This window comes from Bombina bombina, chromosome 5 (assembly GCF_027579735.1).
Source record: "Bombina bombina isolate aBomBom1 chromosome 5, aBomBom1.pri, whole genome shotgun sequence".
NCBI classification, from domain to species: domain Eukaryota; kingdom Metazoa; phylum Chordata; class Amphibia; order Anura; family Bombinatoridae; genus Bombina; species Bombina bombina.
In genome coordinates, this window is record NC_069503.1 from 418955929 (window position 1) to 418979474 (window position 23546).

At 37.7% G+C, this 23546-nt stretch overlaps 1 protein-coding gene across 1 annotated transcript in view; it reads right to left on the reverse strand.

Annotated features, from left to right (window-relative positions):
• The window catches only part of OSBPL10 (oxysterol binding protein like 10), an 873140-nt gene that overhangs the window by 62134 nt on the left and 787460 nt on the right, over nt 1-23546 (reverse strand). The window contains exon 8 of the mRNA XM_053714253.1: nt 2067-2547. Coding sequence (XP_053570228.1) covers nt 2067-2547 — 481 coding nt within the window. The remainder of the gene's footprint in view (nt 1-2066; nt 2548-23546) is intronic.

Genomic DNA, 23546 nt, shown 5'->3' on the forward strand with positions numbered 1-23546 from the left:
TTGGTGTGGGGTATTTTTGCCTCCTCCTTGTGGCCAGGTAGTTAATTCCTAACAATAAGGAATTGTGGGCTCTCAACACCTTAAGAAAGAAAATCAGCAGTACAGGCATCATACAGAGTATTTTCAAAGGGAACATACTGACTGGATATTATGTGACAAGTAGGATTTATTAGTACTCAAATAGACTATTAATAGGTTTTAATTTAGTATTTTACTAGCGCTGCAGAATCTCTTGTCGCTCTACAAATAACCAATAATAATAATACTAACTTTAATATAATCTACAGGGGTGATAGACATACCAGAAATTCTGTCTCTGGAAACATATTCAAATAAGCAAGTCTAACTTGAAGTGGGGATATAAATCACAAATTGCTTCAGTCACTATTAAATACATTGCTATAACTAAGGCACAGAATTTTGGTTAACACAAAAGATGACCCATCAACTTGTGTCATGAAATGAACTATAGTAGGTTTATAATGAGACAATAAAGAAAGTGCACTATAAAACAAGGCCTCCCTTTACAAATAAATTATATAAACAATGGCACACACATATTTCCATGCAAAAAGCAGTTAAAAACAAAATAATTTAAGCAAAATAATTTCTAGTAATAAGTGGACAAAAGTTTAGAAAAATATACAGAAGGGAAAACAGAGTCATACATACAGATGAAGCAGACAAACAACTACCATAAATGTAAAGAAAATACAACCTAATTTCCAATGCACAACTAGGCACTCTGGATCCACACAGTACACTAAACCTGAAACACAGCATGCTTGCTTAAAAACCTCTGACACTATACGGCTGGCTCCTGCAGTGTTATGCTGTATGAGTAAAGATAATCAGTCCCTACAGAAGCAAAAGAGCTCTCTGGAGGGGAAAACAGCATTCAGAAAGTATGCAGCAACCTAACCTAAGTCATTTTAAGATATTTATCATTTATGTGTTTAATACACAAATATATATATTTGGCTATTAAGGCTTCTAAAGTATTAATTTGTAGCCCCATTACTGCTTTAGTCCATTGGTTTATGAATTAGTAAGGTCCATGCACTAGCCTAGGTATTATGCACTAGCTGTAAATAGCAAAGCATTAACCCCAATGGGGCCAATAATGTATGCATAACTTACTGGATATTAAACAGAACTCCGAATCCCTTCTAGATTTGTAGAAAAATACACATTTCAACACCATCTTTACTCATGAATTAAGTTTAATATGCAAGCTTATTTAGTTTGTGTACTATAAAATATTTGTCATAAAACAACACTTAAAATAGTGTGTCTGTTGCTGTGTATATATATATATTATTTGATAAATGCAGCAGTTAATATTCAGTTCAATAACAGTGGGGATATGATTAAATATGTAAACATACACAACGCTTCATTAAACAAGGCAAAATGCATTGATCAAAAAAAGCTCAGAGATGTCAATTGTCAAAACATTTAATTGCTTTTGTTTCTTGCAACAGTATAAAAAAAAAACCATTTGCTAGAAAATCATTGGGCATAAATCCAGAAGTCAGTTAGGAGGTTTTATTGTCTATTATACACCATGTTCTTATTAAATAGGTTTTAAATATACATTTATTACATAGCTACTAAATCCATTTGTGACATCTGTGCATGCCATAGCTTATCTTCACTAAAGTTTAAGTATGACCTTTAATGGGTCTTGGTCATCATATTTCTTGGTAATGCACATTGTAAAAATATTTCAACAAGTGTAAGTTGACAGAACATGTAATTAGTTTCAGATGACTCAAGCTTTTTCCATAAAATCCACCACTGACATTTTGGTAGAACAGCACAAATGCATAACTCACTGTAATAGAGATTAATTGTATCTGCTACCTTCTGTTCCATTAAAATATTAAATAATAACTAAAAAAAAATAAGTTCATCTTCACCTGTAACACATGACTGGTGTAAAAAAAAAGAAGCAGAAAAGACCAAACTAAAAAGATAAAATATGCCAATGTAGAGAAGTATATATCTTGGTAATAAAATACAAAACAAATGTTTATCGTTTTACCAGACTAGATATTTCATACCTTCTCCTACCATGGAAACACCAACAGACATCCCCAAGAATTTGCTTCTGGTCCAGATGTGAGCATTTACACACATTTTTCTCTCTTTGCATTCAAAATAAAAACAAGACACTGGAGGATGATGGGAAACCTGTTCTGCTACGAAGCGCACCTTGTAATCATCTGTAGTAGCACTCTGGCCAGCGCATGTATCATTAGATTGCGGAGAGGCATTGTGAGTTCTACAAGATTTCACTCTGTCCTTGGGAACATCCCAGCTGCAATGAAATGTTTCTCCTATGATAGGATTGTAGGGCTTCTTGGCAACGGCTCCTTTCCTGCCTTCATGGAAGGCTGTTAGGTAATATTCCACAAACCTGATCATTCTTTCTTCAGGAGTTGAACCAGCTGCAATGGATAAAAACAGGTCTGGATGGGCCATGAAATTTGCATACATTTCCAGGAGGGATCTTTTCTCCAATATAAATGTTGGAAGCACTACCTGTGGTCAAAGCAAATAAATGAAACATTATTAATTTCATGACTGAGGTACCACAACAGTCTATGTAGTATTTTTATCCCAAATTGAACAATCTGCTTCATATTTATTTTACAAGAATGACTCTTTTTTTTTTAACAGAAACTCTACAAAATTGCGCAATACCAGGTTATAATGAACAGTCAAATGTTAAATGAATATAAGTACAATAAAGTAATTGAAATTATGAGCTGCTACACAGTTGTCATTCTACTTTGATATATTTAATTACAGTTATTATTTTTGTTTCTTTTTTCACAGTTTTATAAAAGTGTTTTCCATAAAAATATACTATAATTTATTCTACACTCATATTCTCTATACCTACAAATGTTATGCCTACAAGATAGACGGCAGTGTAAAGGTAGATCTAGAAGTGCTATGCAGTAGATCTTTAATTTTCAACCTCTGGTACTTGGAGCACTGACATGGTTTCTGAATTCAATGAGTTGTCATTTCATTATTTTTTGCTGTGATCCAGCTAAAGTAAACCTTCAATGTGTCACATAAATCAGTGTTTCAGAATTCTACCTTAAAACACCCCTACGAGGCCAGATGGTATTTCGCGGTCAGGGCTGGTCAGCTGCTCACTCACTGTGACTGACTCACTTGTCTCTATAGAAACAGGGCGGGTTAGTGACATTTGAGGACTAGAGTTGAGACACGCAGATGTAAAGTGCCATGTAATGTGTATATCTCAGTAGGGGCAATGCGCCAATTTTAGGGCCACAGTGAAAAAGAACAAGAAAAATATTCCATGGAGAAATGTGCCAGGTAAAGTGTTTGATACCAAAGTAATGACTGAGCCAGAGCGGAGATGCCTATGTGCATAGATACAGAAATGTGGAAAATATGAATATTACTTCTCTCATTACTTTTTTTTTATAAATGTAAGTTACACAACATAAAAAAACTGTGTGTCATGTGTGTGTTTTCTGTGTAAGTTGATTTCTTTATAATTACAAGTTATATACGTGACCACAAAAAATGTGATTACTAGTTGTACACCTGCCCTCTGAAGGTAGAAAGGATGACTATAATCCTCACTTTAAAGGGACAGTGTATTGTAAAATGTGTTACTCCTTAATGTGTTTACAATAACTTGCTATACACTACAGGCTGTAGATTTTAAAATGTATATGGACACTGCTCCTTTTGATTTATTTTTATATGAAATAGTTTTTATCATTGAAACCTCAGCTCAATTATTATTATTAAAATTAATTTCTATAGCACCTCAAATTTCTGTAGAGCTGGGTACAAAAATAGTGGTATACAAACACATAAATTAGTGGTAAGATACGAATGCATAGCAGACTGACTAAAACAAGTTAGTACAATACACTGTCCCTCACTTTATGTTTAAATCTTTTTATTAGCAGGTTTTTAAAACAAATTATAACTTACAACAAATATTAAGGAGACAAGTCAGTACTTCATAATCACATATCAATTGCATTAAACAATCTCCAAAAAGACAAAGGAAGCTTGTCCATTACAGATCGAATATCTTATAAGTCTCGTCTATACACGTATTACCAAGGTTTATGTTAAATTCCAATATCGTAAGACATTTGCAATCCGTAACCTTTGTCTTGAACCAATCAATAACTAACATTCAAAATAACTTTTAATAAACCAGGGATAGAGAGAAGAAAGAGAGAAAAAAAAATATATATATATATATATATCAACTTGAAATATCAAACTTAAAGTTACAATTAAAAGTAAATAGGGTCACCTGGCGTCGACGTCTCTGAATTTGTGTTACGGTTTTCTTTTTTGCATCCATTCTGTTTAGAGAAGAGTGGGTAACTTAACCCCTTATAAACAAGGGTTTCAGTTTGTGATAATCTCTTAATCTATATATGTGCTAAGCTAAGGTCTGGAATTTTTAATAGTTGAACTTCTCAACACCCAATGGAACCAAATTTGATCAACCATCTCTCTATTATCTAGAATTCAAGCAGCTGACTCATACATAGAGTAGGTATTGTCAGTCTTGTTAAGTATCTCCTGCCAAGATAGAGTGCCAGTTTTCCAATACTTAGCAATACCCATCCTTGTAATCGTACATAATATTTTAATAAATATATTAATTGGTTTATTAAAATGGGGGAAGTTTTCATGAAGGAGAGCTTGAGACTGAGTCAGCTGGATATTTTCCTCTAGAATGTTGCTGAGCAAGAGAGACAGAGCCCCCCAAATAGGTCTAACCCTGTCACATTCCCACCACAGATGGCTGTATGTTCCTAATTTCTTACATCCCCTGTAGCAAAATCTATTTCCCGCAGGAGACATATGAGCTGTCTGAGTTGGAGTTAGATACCATTGAAATGCAGTCTTAATCGCATTTTCCCTTAGATCCGCACTTAAAAGTCCCTTATCAGTAAGGCCTAATATGTCAGTCCATTTTTGCTCTTCCATCTCCAGTCCTAAGTCCCTCTCCCATTTTAACATCAGTGGGATTTTTAGAGCAAATGTGTGACTGCTGAATGGCAATATATAACTTCGAAATGGTGGGTTTTGTTCTGTGACGTGATTTGCACAAATTTTCTAGACTAGTATTGGGCTGGGATGAGATGAGTTTTTGGAATTTTCTGAAAGAGGATTGTATCGGTAGATACAAGAACCAATTAAGTGATATCAGGGCAAGTCTATCCTGTTGCTGAGTGTATGATACAATCTTCCTGTTGTTTGCTAGATCTGCTACCCTATAAAGTCCTTTATTATTCCATTTATCAACTAGAGTACGGTGCTCATGAGTTAAAAGATATCTAATTGGCATCCCCCAGGAGTATTGTGGTCTCAATTTGGTGGAAATAACATCATTTATGTAAGAACTTACCTGATAAATTAATTTCTTTCATATTAGCAAGAGTCCATGAGCTAGTGATGTATGGGATATACATTCCTACCAGGAGGGGCAAAGTTTCCCAAGCCTGAAAATGCCTATAAATACACCCCTCACCACACCCACAATTCAGTTTAATGAATAGCCAAGAAGTGGGGTGATAAAAAAAAGAGCAAAAGCATCAAAAATAAGGAATTGGAATAATTGTGCTTTATACAAAAAAATCATAACCACCACAAAAAGGGTGGGCCTCATGGACTCTTGCTAATATGAAAGAAATGAATTTATCAGGTAAGTTCTTACATAAATTATGTTTTCTTTCATGTAATTAGCAAGAGTCCATGAGCTAGTGACGTATGGGATAGCAGATACCCAAGATGTGGAACTTCCACGCAAGAATCACTAGAGAGGGAGGGATAAAATAAAGACAGCTAATTCCGCTGAAAAAATAATCCACAACCCAAATCAAAAAGTTTTAATCTTATAATGTAAAAAACTGAAATTATAAGCAGAAGAATCAAACTGAAACAGCTGCCTGAAGTACTTTTCTACCAAAAACTGCTTCAGAAGAAGAAAAAACATCAAAATGGTAGAATTTAGTAAAAGTATGCAAAGAAGACCAAGTTGCTGCTTTGCAAATCTGATCAACAGAAGCTTCATTCCTAAAAGCCCAGGAAGTAGAAACTGACCTAGTAGAATGAGCCGTTATCCTTTGAGGCGGGGACTTACCCGACTCTACATAAGCATGATGAATCAAAGACTTTAACCAAGATGCCAAGGAAAAGGCAGAAGCCTTCTGACCTTTCCTGGAACCAGAAAAGATAACAAATAGACTAGAAGTCTTTCTAAAACCTTTAGTAGCTTCAACATAATATTTCAAAGCTCTTACTACATCCAAAGAATGTAAAGATCTCTCCATAGAATTCTTAGGATTAGGACACAATGAAGGGACAACAATTTCTCTACTAATGTTGTTAGAATTCACAACCTTAGGTAAAAATTGAAATGAAGTCCGCAACACCGCCTTATCCTGATGAAAAATCAGAAAAGGAGATTCACAAGAAAGAGCAGATAACTCAGAAACTCTTCTAGCAGAAGAGATGGCCAAAAGGAACAACACTTTCCAAGAAAGTAATTTAATATCCAGAGAATGCATAGGTTCAAACGGAGGAGCCTGTAAAGCCCTCAGAACCAAATTAAGACTCCAAGGAGGAGAGATTGACTTAATGACAGGCTTGAAATGAACCAAAGCCTGCACAAAACAATGAATATCAGGATGATTAGCAATCTTTCTGTGAAAAAGAACAGAAAGAGCAGAGATTTGACCTTTCAAAGAGATTGCAGACAAACCCTTATCCAAACCATCCTGAAGAAACTGTAAAATCCTAGGAATTCTAAAAGAATGCCAAGAGAATTTATGAGAAGAACACCAAGAAATGTAAGTCTTCCAGACTCGGTAATAAATCTTTCTAGACACAGACTTACGAGCCTGTATCATAGTATTAATCACTGAGTCAGAGAAACCTCAAGCGTTCAATCTCCATACCTTCAAATTTAATGATTTGAGATCCTGATGGAAAAATGGGCCTTGAGATAGAAGGTCTGGCCTTAACGGAAGTGTCCAAGGTTGGCAACTTGCCATCCGAACGAGATCCGCATACCAAAACCTGTGAGGCCATGCTGGAGCCACCAGCAATACAAACGAACGTTCCATTAGAATTTTGGAAATCACTTTTGGAAGAAGAACTAGAGGCGGAAAGATATAAGCAGGTTGATAATTCCAAGGAAGCGACAACGCATCCACTGCTTCCGCCTGAGGATCCCTGGATCTGGACAGATACCTGGGAAGTTTCTTGTTTAGATGAGAGGCCATAAGATCTATTTCTGGAAGTCCCCAGATTTGAACAATCTGAAGAAATACCTCTGGGTGAAGAGACCATTCGCCCGGATGTAACGTCTGGCGACTGAGATAATCCGCTTCCCAATTGTCTACACCTGGGATGTGAACCGCAGAGATTAGACAGGAGCTGGATTCCGCCCATACAAGTATCCAAGATACTTCTTTCATAGCCTGAGGACTGTGAGTCCCACCTTGATGATTGACATACGCCATGGTTGTGACATTGTCTGTCTGAAAACAAATAAACGATTCTCTCTTCAGAGAATCGCACAGAGTTCCAAAATGTTGATTGGTAATTTTGCCTCCTGAAATTCCCAAATCCCCTGCGCTGTCAGAGATCCCCATACAGCTCCCCAACCTGAAAGACTTGCATCTGTTGAGATCACAGTCCAGGTTGGACGAACAAAAGAGGCCTCTTGAATTAGACGATGGTGATTCAACCACCAAGTCAGAGAAGATCGAACATTGGGATTTAAGGGTATTAATTGTGATATCTTTGTATAATCCCTTCACCACTGGTTCAGCATACAAAGCTGGAGAGGTCTCATGTGAAAGCGAGCAAAGGGGATCGCGTCCGATGCAGCAGTCATGAGACCTAGAATTTCCATGCACAAAGCTACCGAAGGGAATGATTGAGACTGAAGGTTTCGACAAGCTGAAACCAACTTCAGACGTCTCTTTTCTGTTAGAGACAAAGTCATGGACACTGAATCTATTTGAAAACCCAAAAAGGTTACCTTTGTCTGAGGAACCAAGGAACTCTTTGGTAAATTGATCCTCCAACCATGTCTTTGAAGAAACAACACAAGTTGATTCGTATGAGATTCTGCAGAATGTAAAGACTGAGCAAGTACCAAGATATCGTCCAAATAAGGAAATACCGCAATACCCTGTTCTCTGATTACAGAGAGAAGGGCACCAAGAACCTTTGAAAAGATCCTTGGAGCTGTTGCTAGGCCAAACGGAAGGGCAACAAACTGGTTAATGCTTGTCTAGAAAAGAGAATCTCAGGAACTGAAAGTGATCTGGATGGATTGGAATATGAAGATATGCATCCTGTAAGTCTATTGTAGACATATAATGCCCTTGCTGAACAAAAGGCAGAATAGCCCTTATAGTCACCATTTTGAATGTTGGTATCCTTACATAACGATTCAATATCTTTAGATCCAGAACTGGTCTGAAGGAATTCTCCTTCTTTGGTACAATGAACAGATTTGAGTAAAACCCCAGACCCCGTTCCAGAACTGGAACTGGCACAATTACCCCAGCCAACTCTAGGTCTGAAACACATTTCAGAAATGCCTGAGCCTTCACTGGGTTTACTGGAATGCGTGAGAGAAAAAATATTCTCACAGGCGGCCTTACCTTGAAACCTATTCTGTACCCTTGTGAAACAATGTTCTGAATCCAAAGACTGTGAATCGAATTGATCCAAATATCTTTGAAATATCGTAACCTGCCCCCTACCAGCTGTGCTGGAATGAGCGCCGCACCTTCATGCGGATTTGGGAGCTGGTTTTGACTTTCTAAAAGGCTTGGATTTATTCCAGACTGGAGAAGGTTTCCTCATCAGAAACAGATAAGTCAGAATGATGGCAGTCACTTAAAAATTCATCTAAAATATGAGAAGTTTGAAAACACCTTTTACGTTTACTGGAAGGAGGAATAAAAGACAGAGCCTTCCTAATAGAATTAGAAACAAATTATTTTACATTAACAGGGACATCCTGAACATTAGATGTTGAAGGAAAAACAACAGGTAAAAGATTATTACTAATGGAGACACTATCTGCGTTAGAAAGTTTATCATGACAACTAACACAAACTACAGCCGGAGGAACAGTTACCAAAAGTTACAAATGCACTTAACTTTGGTAGAACCAGCATCAGACAGCGTCTTTCCAGAAGTAGATTCTGATCCAGGGTCAGGTTGTGACATCTTGCAATATGTAATAGAAAAAACAACATATAAAGCAAAATTATCAAATTCCTTAAATGACAGTTTCAGGAATGGGAAAAGATGCAAAATAAACAAGCCTCTAGCAACTAGAAGCAATGAAAAAAGGTGGAGACCAGAATGACGCCCACATTTTTTGACGCCAAGTATGACGCCCATATTATTGGCGCCAAATACAACGCCCATATTTTTGGCGCCAAGTATGACTCCACATCCTCTGACGTCAAAAACGACGCCCATATTTTTTGGCGCAAAAAAACATCTGTAACACACATACGTCAAAAACAAACTTCCGGTGTCAACTATGGAGCCAGAAATGACAGAATTTTGCGTCAAAAAAGTTCGCGCCAAGAATGACGCAATAAATTGAAGCATTTTCTGCCCCCGCGAGCCTAACAGCCTGCAGGGAAAAAAGTAAATTGAAAATTTTTAAGGCAGGGAAAAAAGTCAATTATTTATTCATATGCATAATCCCAAATAATGAAACTGACAGTCTGAATGAAGGAATACTGATTATCCTGAATCATGGCAAATATAAGTTTATACACATATATTTAGAACTTTACATATAAAAGTGCCCAACCATAGCTTAGAGTTTCATAAATAAAATAAGACTTACTTACCCTAAGACACTCATCTACATATAGTAGAAAGCCAAACCAGTACTGAAACGAGAATCAGTAGAGGTAATGGTATATAAGAGTATATTGTCAATCTGAAAAGGGAGGTAGGAGAAGAAATCTCTATGACCGATAACAGAGAACCTATGAAATAGATCCCCTAGAGGAAGACCATTGTATTCAAATAGGCAATACTCTCTTCACATCCCTCTGACATTCACTGCACTCTGAGAGGAAAACCGGGCTTCAGCCTGCTGCGAAGCGCATATCAACGTAGAATCTAGCACAAACTTACTTCACCACCTCCATGGGAGGCAAAGTTTGTAAAACTGAATTGTGGGTGTGGTGAGGGGTGTATTTATAGGCATTTTGAGGTTTGGGAAACTTTGCCCCTCCTGGTAGGAATGTATATCCCATACGTCACTAGCTCATGGACTCTTGCTAATTACATGAAAGAAAGCTAATTTAGTCCAAGAGTTCAGAGTCGATTCAAGTGAGGGTGGGTTAGTCCGCTGTCCAGTTAAATTATGTAGATGTGAATCCCATAGTATGTCTGCTGGGGAATCCCAGCCTCCCATTTCAGCCTCAAGAATGGGCCAAATGGTGTCTAATCCCGGCTTATCTAGAAGCGTTGTTTGGGCTAATCTAGGCGCATGGTAGTAATCCACCAAGTTTGGTACCCCCACTACCCCTATTGTTTTATGTCTTGCAAGTATGGCCGAGGCTATTCTGGGTGACTTTTTCCCTCTGATATATTTTAAAAGGTCCGATTGGATCCTAATAATTTCTGGTATAGGGATTTTAATTGGGAGTACTCTAAATAAGTATAATATGCGTGGTAGAATATTCATTTTAACCGCTGCTATGCGGCCATACCAAGAGAATGAATATTGTGACCACTTTTGCAGGTCTCTGCGAATGTTTCTAAATAAGGGAATATAGTTATATTTATATAATTGTCCAATTTGGTTCGGAATGTATATTCCCAAGTATTTTATCGTATGTTTGTCCCATTTCACAGAAAAGTTGAGTTCTATAATTTTCTGTGTTTGGTGTGGTAATACAATTGGAAGAATCTCATTTTTTTTCTAAATTAATCTTGTAGCCTGATATAATGGAAAAATTATCTAGGAGATTATCTAGGATAAATTAGGGAGTGATATGAGCGGCTTGGTGATAGTTAGCAAGATGTCGTCCGCAAATAAAGTCAGTTTGTATTCCGTGGATCGAATTCTGAAACTTGATATGTCTGGGGAACCTCTTATCCAAGCCGCCAGAGGCTCAATACACAGGGCAAATAAAAGAGGCGAGAGGGGACATCCCTGCCTAGTCCCGTTTAATATGGGGAATATCTTAGATTTATGACCTATTGCCGTGACTTGTGCTGTAGGGTTGGAATAAATTGCTTCAATGGCTGTAATGAAAGGACCCTCAAATCCCATATGTCGAAGCACCAGCAGCAGGAACTTCCAATCAATCCTATCAAACGCCTTTTCCGCGTCCAAAGATAGGAGCAGAGAAGGCGTTTTAGTTTCATGTAAATAGTGAACCGAATCAATTATGCGTCTAATATTATCTGGGGCTTCCCTATCTTTTATAAAGCCAACTTGATCAGGATGAACTAAGGTAGGTAGGATCAATATTAGTCTGTTAGCAAGAATTTTAGTAAAGATTTTAAGGTCTTGGTTGATAAGGGAGATGGGGCGATAATTCGAGCAAAATTTGGGGTCTCTACCAGGTTTGGGTATAACTACAATCTTAGCCGCTAGTAACTCCGAGGGGATAGAGCGTCCTTCCAAAATATGATTACAGAAATTTGTTAGACGGGGGACCAATATCGATTTGAATAATTTATAGTATTCCCCAGGAAATCCGTCTGGGCCTGGGGCTTTACCTTTTTAAAGGTCTTTTATTGCCATGGAGACCTCCAACTCTGATATCTGCGCGTTTAATGAATCTCTATTTTCCTCAGATATTTTATTTAAGTTAACTTCATTAAGGAATTCTGTCGAGATAGATTCCACTTGGGGGGAGTGTGTAACTTTCTTACCATCGTATAATTTCCCATAAAAGTCAGCAAAGGTATCCACAATCTCTTGAGGATGAGAGATCGAGATCCCTTCCTGATTAATTATAACTGGGATAGCAGATGCCCTGCATCTCTCACGTATCTTGTGAGCTCAAAATTTGTCAGGTTTCTTGGCAAATATATAATATTGTGTCTTTAATCTCAAAAACGCTTTGGTCGCTATAGAGTTCAAAATGCTATTTAGTTTGTCCCTTTTTTTTGTTTAAATCTCTCAAGATATTTTGGTTTTGGGTACGTTTGTGTTGGGTTTCTAGGTGTGTGACTTCATTTTGAAGTTGTGTTATCATGGTTTTGTTTTGAAGGAATATTCGGGATTTAGTTTGAATCAATATACCCCTCATGACCGCCTTATGTGCTGCCCATGTGGTCATGGGATTAGTATTAGATTGGGAGTTAATATTGCAGAATTCCCTTAGTAAGATATTGGTCTTATCTAGAACGATCTTATCCCTTAATAAACTTGGGTCAAATGTCCAGGTTCTGGCTCTCTTAAAGTTTTGAAAACCATCTAAAAGTATCGAGATTGGGGAATGGTCAGACCAGGTGCATGAGTGTATATCAGAAGAGAGCACAAGCGGAAGCATAATCTGACTAGTCAGTATATAATCTATTCTGGTATAAGACTGATGCGCCGCTGAGTAAAAAGTAGTATCATCGGTGTCCCCATATAAATATTTCCAAGTGTCTATTAGAGTGCGAGGATATCACATATCTTCTATAGATTTAACTGTTGTGTTATGTCGGAGCTGTTTGTGGGATAATTTAGCCTGTGCAGTTGGTGTGACAGATGACATCTTAATATTAAAATCCCCTGCAAGTACTACTCTATATTGGGACCAATTTGTTAATAAATGAGAGATATTTTTAAAGAAAATCTGTTGTTTATCATTAGGGGCATAGATATTACAGAAAATAACACCCGAGTCAACAAGTTGTCCCTTCACAATTATATATCTACCCTTTGGATCTGAAATAGTAGATTCATGTACAAAATTTAAGGACGAGTGAATAAGTATAGAGACTCCTCTCTTTTTAGATTCCGCAGTAGCATGATAATGTTTGGTGAACATCTTTGACCAATATTTTGGGATATTTGCGTGTGTGAGGTGTGTCTCCTGTAAAAAGAGAATATTAGCTTGAAGTTTATTATAATAAGTCATAGCAACTCTGCGCTTAATGTCAGAGTTCAATCCTCTCACATTGTGAGAAACCAAACGAATCTTAGACATTAATGTGTTGAAATTTTAACACATTTAACCCCTTCTCGTATATATAACCCAGAAATGTACGTGACTCCAGAATGACCCTTATGGAAAAGGAAAAGAGAAGGGAAAAGAAATAGAGGAACAGAGAGAAAGAAAAACATATAAACAAAGAAAAAAGCCATATTTTGCATGGCTGTGAAAATATTGCAAGATCTCCCTTTAGTGGAAAGAGAGTAGATTTCATAGAAAATAGCACCAACATTTGGAGGGAGAAACCTTGGTGTCTAACATATATGTAAACAGTGAGTTAATGAGTAACTTAACATCTATAAACTAGAATATAATAAACATAGTAGAACAATATATTTGGTGACAAACCTCTACTGGACAAGACAGAGGACTTGATAGTTGATAGCAGGAAATTTGAGTTCCCTATATCTCAATGTTCATCCGAGAGGATAGCATTGTAGGGTGTCAGTTTTTCTGTGTTTTCTTATGGATTGTTTTCCATTTGGACTGGTTGAGATCTCTCTGTGGAAGTTGAGGCTTCTTAGTTTGTTGTGGTGGTGTGTCTGTTGTCGCTGATGGCGGGTCTAGTCCCAAAATTTTGCATATGCTAGGAATATCCTCCATATCCTTGATAGTTATTGCTTTACCATCTTTAATGATATGAAGTGCAAAGGGAAAACCCCAACGGTACTGGATCTGATGTTTTCTTAACCCCTTAAGGACCACAATGTACCCTGTATGTCACTGGTCGTTAAGGGTTTTTTCAGGACATAATAGCACAAGTCTAGCAAGAACACGCTATTAATGCCCTCCCTCCAGGAGGCTTTGTGGAATAGAGCAGTCTCAACGCTGGTTGCAAGACCGTGCTATAAAACAATCAAGTCCCAAAAAAAGGCCAGTGACATACAGGGTACGTCGCTGGTCCTTAAGGGGTTAACAACGCTGTCAGGGGTCTCAGTGATTGTCTTTTTTGAAGTGCGCGCACACTTAGATCTTGGTAGAACTGTATAACCATCCCTTGAAATTTGAAGGTCGGATTTTGGTGAGAAGCTGATAGAATTTTTTCCTTTTCTTGGAACACTAGAAGCTTCACGATAACGTCTCATGGCGGGGCATCTTCTCTAGGTCGAGCTCTGAGCGACCTATGAGCTCTTTCAATAGTATAAGCTGCGTCTTCTTTATCTCCTATTATAGCCTTGAATAATTGTTGTAAATAGACTGACAAGTACTTAGTTAGGATAGTTTCTGGGACGCCTTTCAATCTGACATTATTGCATCTACCCCTGTTCTCGATGTCGTCCAATTTATCCTGTAGCTCAGAGATGGTCTGTTGTTGGGAGTTGACAACTTCAGAGATTGAGGCAATATCCTCTGAGACTGCATCTTTATGTTCTTCTAGGCTTTCAATCCGACCTCCCAGTTCAGCAATATCAGATTTTATCTCCGTCAAACTGCTTGTCACCGCAGAGTGCATAGAGTCTATTTTTTCCCATAGACGGTCAAAATTTGAGGAGATGTCTTGCTGAGACTAATAGATGTAAATCTGCTCTTGTAGCTGGGGTTTGATCCCCTTCTATAGTGTTAGTCTCCATATCTTGTTCGATTTCATCCTCCTCCTCTAAGCTTTCTTCTGTAGTGCTTTTGGTAGTCTTAGGTGGCTTAAAATATGGATTTATTGTCTGGGTTTTCATAGGTTTTTGAGACTTAGCTAGGCGTTTAGATGCCATTTTGGAGAGCTCGAGATGATCACTATTTTATGGTGTAGCGTTCTCCTTTACAGGGAGTGCAGAATTATTAGGCAAGTTGTATTTTTGAGGATTAATTTTATTATTGAACAACAACCATGTTCTCAATGAACCCAAAAAACTCATTAATATCAAAGCTGAATAGTTTTGGAAGTAGTTTTTAGTTTGTTTTTAGTTATAGCTATTTTAGGGGGATATCTGTGTGTGCAGGTGACTATTACTGTGCATAATTATTAGGCAACTTAGCAAAAAACAAATATATACCCATTTCAATTATTTATTTTTACCAGTGAAACCAATATAACATCTCAACATTCACAAATATACATTTCTGACATTCAAAAACAAAACAAAAACAAATCAGTGACCAATATAGCCACCTTTCTTTGCAAGGACACTCAAAAGCCTGCCATCCATGGATTCTGTCAGTGTTTTGATCTGTTCACCATCAACATTCGTGCAGCAGCAACCACAGCCTCCCAGACACTGTTCAGAGAGGTGTACTGTTTTCCCTCCTTGTAAATCTCACATTTGATGATGGACCACAGGTTCTCAATGGGGTTCAGATCAGGTGAACAAGGAGGCCATGTCATTAGATTTTCTTCTTTTATACCCTTTCTTGCCAGCCACACTGTGGAGTACTTGGACGCGTATGATGGAGCATTGTCCTGCGTGAAAATCATGTTTTTCTTGAAGGATGCAGACTTCTTCCTGTACCACTGCTTGAAGAAGGTGTCTTCCAGAAACTGGCAGTAGGACTGGGAGTTGAGCTTGACTCCATCCTCAACCCAAAAAGGCCCCACAAGCTCATCTTTGATGATACCAGCCCAAACCAGTACTCCACCTCCACCTTGCTGGTGTCTGAGTCGGACTGGAGCTCTCTGCCCTTTACCAATCCAGCCACGGGCCCATCCATCTGGCCCATCAAGACTCACTCTCATTTCATCAGTCCATAAAACCTTAGAAAAATCAGTCTTGAGATATTTCTTGGCCCAGTCTTGACGTTTCAGCTTTTGTGTCTTGTTCAGTGGTGGTCGTCTTTCAGCCTTTCTTACCTTGGCCATGTCTCTGAGTATTGCACACCTTGTGCTTTTGGGCACTCCAGTGATGTTGCAGCTCTGAAATATGGCCAAACTGGTGGCAAATGGCATCTTGGCAGCTGCACGCTTGACTTTTCTCAGTTCATGGGCAGTTATTTTGCGCCTTGGTTTTTCCACACGCTTCTTGCGACCCTGTTGACTATTTTGAATGAAACGCTTGATTGTTCGATGATCACGCTTCAGAAGCTTTGCAATTTTAAGAGTGCTGCATCCCTCTGCAAGATATCTCACTATTTTTGATTTTTCTGAGCCTGTCAAGTCCTTCTTTTGACCCATTTTGCCAAAGGAAAGGAAGTTGCCTAATAATTATGCACACCTGATATAGGGTGTTGATGTCATTAGACCACACCCCTTCTCATTACAGAGATGCACATCACCTAATATGCTTAATTGGTAGTAGGCTTTCGAGCCTATACAGCTTGGAGTAAGACAACATGCATAAAGAGGATGATGTGGTCAAAATACTCATTTGCCTAATAACTCTGCACTCCCTGTAATATAGAGAATAACAAATGTCCAGTCTCTGTCTAACTATCCAAAAATAAATTTTGAGTAACTCCTCTAATTTGTGCAATATTGTGTGGCTGATAGGCAGTTAATGATTAGTAGCTAGTGACATTTTATATTTGTGGCATAGCCGTTTGACTTCTCTCTCATAAAATAGTTTTAAAATCTGGGACCTGTTATTTAGACAGTATAAAACTACACCACCACGTGTTTTGAATAAATTATTTATCCATGAGTTATATCAAATAGCTGTTAATAGTGGCCTCGGACTCCTATAGGGTCTTTTCATCATGATCCCCTTCAAGATATTAGTTAAGTGTGTGCTGCGCTAAAGAGCAGTTTTTATTTCCTCTGACACGCTCGAGTTTCTACTGTGCAGTCATTCCCAGTCGCCATCTTAAATCAGCGTGGGTTACAGCTTGTATATGCGGCGGATCAACACCGGAGCGTGAGTATTCAACTCACTCACCTCAGCACTGTCAGATCGCTCCGTGAGTACACTGATCAAGAGCTGACCGGCCGCTCCACACCTCTCTATCTGTGCGGCAGAAAAGAACGGCTTCAGAAGATTACATGTCTGGGGTAGTTTGAAGCTGTTATCAGTGCTGTTGCTGCATCTCGGGGTCTGATTGTTAAAAGCTTACATGAGAGCCAAAGACGTTATCTTCTTGTAATGCTGTGAGATGTCTTTGGTTGAATGTGGATGTTATATGTCACTGTTTTAGCTAGATATCTCCCGGAGCTCAGAGATTACACAGCCATCTTCGAGCTTAGTCAGGCTCCGCCTTGTCCCTCACTTTAAAGGGACAGTGTATTGTAAAATGTGTTACTCCTTAATGTGTTTACAATGACTTGTTATACACTACAGGCTGTAGATTTCAAAATGTATATGGACACTGCTCCTTTTGATTTATTTTTATATGAAATAGTTTTTATCATTGAAACCTCAGCTCAATTATTATTATTAAAATTCATTTCTATAGCACCTCAAAATTCTGTAGAGCTGGGTACAAAAATAGTGGTATACAAACACATAAATTAGTGGTAAGATACGAATGCATAGCAGACTGACTAAAACAAGTTAGTACATGAGGAAGAGGGCCCTGGTTGAGGATGCATAGATATAAGGTTTGGGGTAGCTTTTCACATGGGTGGTAGTTGCAGCAAGGAGTAAAGGTAGATCACATTTATTTTGGTTAGGATGAAAAGCCTTTAGAGGAGAGCTTGGTAAACCTCTCTAAATAGGTAGGCTTTCAAAACATACCTGAAACTATACATGGTTGCACAGTTCCAGAGAACAGGAGCAGCACATGAGAAGTCTTGAAAGCAAGAGAGGGAAGTAGAAATAATAGGAGTGGAGGTATGTAGGTCAGAGGTTGATCAATAAGGGTTGGTCGGGTTTATTTGTAGATGAAAGATTGGTAGTGAGGTTGTTTTGAGCTTTATCATTAGGGTTAATATTTTGAATTGTATTCTTAAGTATAAAAGGAGCCAGTGTATAGACTGAAAGCTGATGTAGATTAGCGATTTTGGTGAGTTAGTCTAGATGAACCATTCATGATAGATTGGAGAAGGGTGAGATGGGAAGGCCATATAGGAGAAGTTTGCAGTAGTCAATACGAGACAAAATGACAAAAAATATGAGACAAGGGAATTAATTAGTCATTTTGTGGTTTCTTGTGCAAGGAAAGGGGTGAATTCTGGAATGTTTTGTAAGTGTGCATGGCAGGATTTTGTAAGCACTTGTATATGTGGAGTGTATGTGAGTTCCGAGTTGAGTGTGACAACAAGACAAAGGACATGGGAGGAGAATAGAGTCTTCTACAGTAGGAGAAATGTCAGGTGTATGGTGTCAAGTAGACTTGAAAACTTGCAGAGCAGGCCAATCAAGTCCTGAAGCTCGTAGAGAATAAAAATCACCTATCATCTGCTGCTTAACTCACTACAGGGTTTCAAACTGTCTCAGTAAGTGATACCAGCACAAGAACTGTGCATCGGGAGCTTCATGAAATAGGTTTGCATGAATGAGCAGCTGTACATATACCGACATCAAAATGCATAATTGCAATCATCAGCCTGAGAGGTGTAAAGCACGCTGTCACTGGAGCAGTGGAAACGTGTTCTTTGGAGTGATGAATCACAATTAACTATCTTGAATTCTGATGGAATAATATGGGTATGGTGTATGACAGGAGAATGCTGCCTACCGGAATGCATAGTGTCTGTTATAAAGTTTGAAGGAGGAGGTATAATGGTCTGGCGCTGTTTTTTTGGATGTGGGAAGAGAGAGAATGATTTCTTCTAAACCTATTCCTTTATATTGCTTTCATATAATTAGTACTTACGTTTTAAAATTTCCAGTATAGGTGGCAATACAGCAGGCAAAAACAGCCATTTCAAATGACAAAATAAAGGTAAAAGATATTTGTAAATAATTGGGAACCCGGGGTGGATAGAAAAAAATATCAATGATTATTCTTTCAAAAGTAAAAAAAAAATCTGTTTTTTTTTTATATATAAATTTAATATTTTTTTTTTTAATCCTTTTTGAGGAAAAAATCTACCTAAAGATAGTTCTCTATTTATGATACAATTATATTTGAAATGTAATTCATCTTGAATAAGGATTCATTTTTAATTATGTAGCACACCTCTGAATATTAATCACTGCAATGTTTAATATTTTTGGTAGCTCAATCCCAGTAATATATTTCCCAGAGGCTTCTGTGAGATTATTTTAATAAATTTTTCTATCTAAAAGATATTACAGATGCTTGGTTTTGCAGTTCTCAAAATAGTGAATTTGTGTCTGCAGAGATAGCATGCCTCCACTTCACAGCACCAATGTTATACAATTAACATACACAGTTAAGAAAAATACATTGGTGGGATATGAAACAGTGCTCCTATAGTAAAACAAAACAAAATTTATGCTTACCTAATAAATTTCTTTCTTTTGCGATGTACCGAGTCCACGGATTCATCCTAACTTGTGGGATATTGTCCTTCCTGACAGGAAGTAGCAAAGAGAACACGACAGCAGAGCTGTCTATATATCTTCCCCCTTAACTCCACCCCCCAGACATTCGACCGAAGGCCAAGGAAGAAAAGGAGAAACTATAAGGTGCGGAGGTGACTGAAGGTTACATAAAAAAATACTATCTGTCTTGAATAGACAGGGCGGGCCGTGGACTCGGTACATCACAAAAGAAAGAAATTTATCAGGTAAGCATAAATTTTGTTTTCTTTTGCATGATGTACCGAGTCCACGGATTCATCCTAACTTGTGGGATACCAATACCAAAGCTTTAAGACACGGATGAAGGGAGGGACAAGACAGGAACATAAACGGACGGCACCACTGCTTGCAAAACCTTTCTCCCAAAAATAGCCTCCGAAGAAGCAAAAGTATCAAATTTATAAAATTTTGAAAAGGCATGAAGCTACGACCAAGTCGCAGCCTTACAAATCTGTTCAACAGAAGCATCATTTTAAAAAGCCCATGTGGAAGCTACCGCTCTAGTAGAATGAGCTGTAATCCTTTCAGGAGGCTGCTATCCAGCAGTCTCATAAACCAAACGGATGATGCTTTTCAGCCAAAAAGAAAAGAGAAGTCGCCGTAGCCTTTTGACCCCTACGCTTTCCAGAATAGACAACAAACAAAGAAGATGTTTGATGAAAATCTTTGGTTGAAGATAAAATAAAACTAACAGTTTAACACCTCTTCTCTTTACTCTTCCTGCTTAGAGCCAGCAAAGGCGAATGACTGGGGGGTGGAGTTAAGGGGGGAGCTATATAGACAGCTCTGCTGTGGTGCTCTCTTTGCTACTTCCTGTCAGGAAGGACAATATCCCACAAGTTAGGATGAATCCGTGGACTCGGTACATCATGCAAAAGAAATATATGTTAAATCAAAGTAAACATAAAAAGATTGTGTTACACTGTGTTAAAACAGTTAGCATACTTGTTTTCTTGCAAAATCAGCAATGCACAATCTTTTTATATGCCTGTTTTTTGAGGAACCAGTTCCTACTGAACATGTGCAAGAGTGCACAGTATATACATATATGCATTTTGATTGGCTGACAAATGTCACATGATACAGGGGGAGGGAAAATTTTATTAACTTTAGCTAGAAAAAAAATCTACTACTCATTTGAAAAAGTAAGTGCTATTGCATCTTTTTATTATGGATTTGTTGAATATGCAGTTTTACTGTATTTAATGGTCCTTTAAGTTCTACGTATCAAGAAATGAATAGCAGATCATTTGGAGTGGAATAGATCTGCACAAGGAGCTAAGTGTACGGAGGGAGGGGCAAGCAGTAAAAATGAAAGGGACAGTTCACCCAAAAATTCTCTCCCCTTTAAATTATTCCCAATAATCCATTTTACCTGCTAGAGTGTATTACATTGTTTACAAGTAGCTCATTTACTCCTATTTCAGCATTTGAATTAGCTGATTTAGCCTGTGGTGTCCCAAACTATACTGAAGGTTTCTATACTGGAGTGAACACTATTGACAAGCCTAAGTAAACACAACCAGCAGAAGAAGTTACACTCTCAGTGGGGTGTAGGATAGTTAAGTAATAAAATGATACTTTTCTATTGTTCTCTCTAAGTATTGAGCTTAGGTTTACAGATAAATATAAGATAAAGAAGCAAATGTGTGTACACAAAGTGATAACATAATGAGATATGATATTACCTTTAAGTTCAACCCATTCTAAAAGGCTGTGGTTTAAAAGCACAAAACCAGCTACTTCATATACACAAATAAACCTGAAAATGCAATTTCTTAAATATTTTATACTCTGCAGCTGCTATAGCAAGTAATTGAAAATACATTAATGGAAAAACAATTTTACAGTGTATTGTCCCTTTAAGTGAAACCAACCCTTTGAGTTCTAACCACTTTCCCACCTGGGTGCTAACCTGTTTTAAGGGATTTTTTTATTTTTTAAAATATATATTTTTTTTTCTTCAGATCCCCAAGACTTACACTGTTGGAAAGGTTAGGCAATTGCCTTTCTAACGGTGGGTCTTGGGGGTTTGTAGCTGTTTGATACCTGAGATACAGGCTTCTAAGCAGCATGCCCCCTGCTCCTATACTTAACATTGTTAATTTTAAATAAAGTTGTGTGGTGATGTCATCACGTCATTGTGAGTGATGTCACCGCGCATAACGTCAAGCCCCGGCGATGCATGTCACTATGCATGCCCGATCGCCGGGATTGGAGCGTGTGGGAGCCCGCAAGGTGGGAGAGTGCTAGCGACGGCTCTGAGCCGTCGTTAGCGCCAGAGTGGGAAACTCTGCGACGGCTCAGAGCCGTCGTTAGCACTCAAGGGGTTAAAGGGACACTGAACCCAAATTTTTTCTTTCGTGATTCAGATAGAGCATGCAATTTTAAGCGACTTTCTAATTTACTCCTATTATAAATTTTTCTTCATTCTCTTGCTATCTTTATTTGAAAAAGAAGGCATCTAAGCTAAGGAGCCAGACAATTTTTTGTTCAGGAACGTGGGCAGCACTTGTTTATTGGTGGGTGAATTTATCCATCAATCAGCAAGAACAACCCAGGTTGTTCATCAAAAATGGGCCAGCATCTAAACTTACATTTTTGCTTTTCAATTAAAGATACCAAGAGAATGAAGAAAAATTGATAATAGGAGTAAATTAGAAAGTTGCTTAAAATTGTGTGCTCTATCTGAATCACGAAAGAAAAAAATTGGGTTCAGTGTCTCTTTAATGTTATTGTCTTAGTTAAATAAAACTATTTAAATTGATATTATTAAGTTAATAATTATTTTTCTCCTTCCAATAAAGTACAGCAAAAAAGTTGTCCAAATATGAATGATTTAGCTATTAAACAGGAAATAGTTCACCTTCACAATAATTTCTCAATAATCTGTATATAACCAAATCAGTAATTTTCTAATAACACTATAAAACTAATCTAAAAAGTTTTTCTAAAAATGAAACATTTATCTGGCTGTAAACATCAAGATTATAACAACATGCAAGGAAGAGTCTTTAAATTGAAAACCACAATTTAAATCTAGTCTTACCAACTAGTGGTTTAAATTATAATTTACATTGATTTAATTTAAATAAAATCCAGAAGTGATTTCACCCCCTTAAAATCCAAATATAGTAATCAACCCCAATCTGCTGTTTATTAATATATAGCAGACTAGGGGTGCCAGGCAAAAGTAAATATTACATTAAAGAAGAACAGAGAAAATAGGTTCAACTGAACGGCAAAGATTATATTAGACAGCACTGATTCTCATGCTAAAGTCAAATACCCCAGTAAAGAGTTGACAGACACCAGGGGGACACAAAGAAATTATAAATCACCGAACCATTAAATATTTATCTAGTGCATGTATTTATTAATTACTATAATAACCACTGTAAAAAAGTAGACAATTTTTGACCGGTCATATAACAAAAAGGCCCCCTTATGTATAATTAAAGTAACACCCTCCCGGGGAGGTGTATGTGTTCCACAAACGTCCAGAAAGAGCACACATACACAGATAGGTAAAAGTCACTGTGTTGATGATGAAATATGTTTCTGGCTGATATAGAACAGAGTCCAGAGTCCTCCTTTGAAACAATTGAGAAATGGATACCGTGCACTTTGGATAGGAGGGGATATTAGATTGTATAGAGGGAGCTAGTATCTTCCTGAGACCTCTGTATAATTGACACAGTTCCTAAACCTTTAGGGGGATTTGTGTGTATAAGACCCTGGGTTGTTGTCCATGGGAGGCAAAGTTTGTAAAACTGAATTGTGGGTGTGGTGAGGGGTGTATTTATAGGCATTTTAAGGTTTGGGAAACTTTGCCCCTCCTGGTAGGAATGTATATCCCATACGTCACTAGCTCATGGACTCTTGCTAATTACATGAAAGAAAATGTCCCAGAAAAACAGCCTATATTGGTTCACAGATACTCTTATCAGGCAAG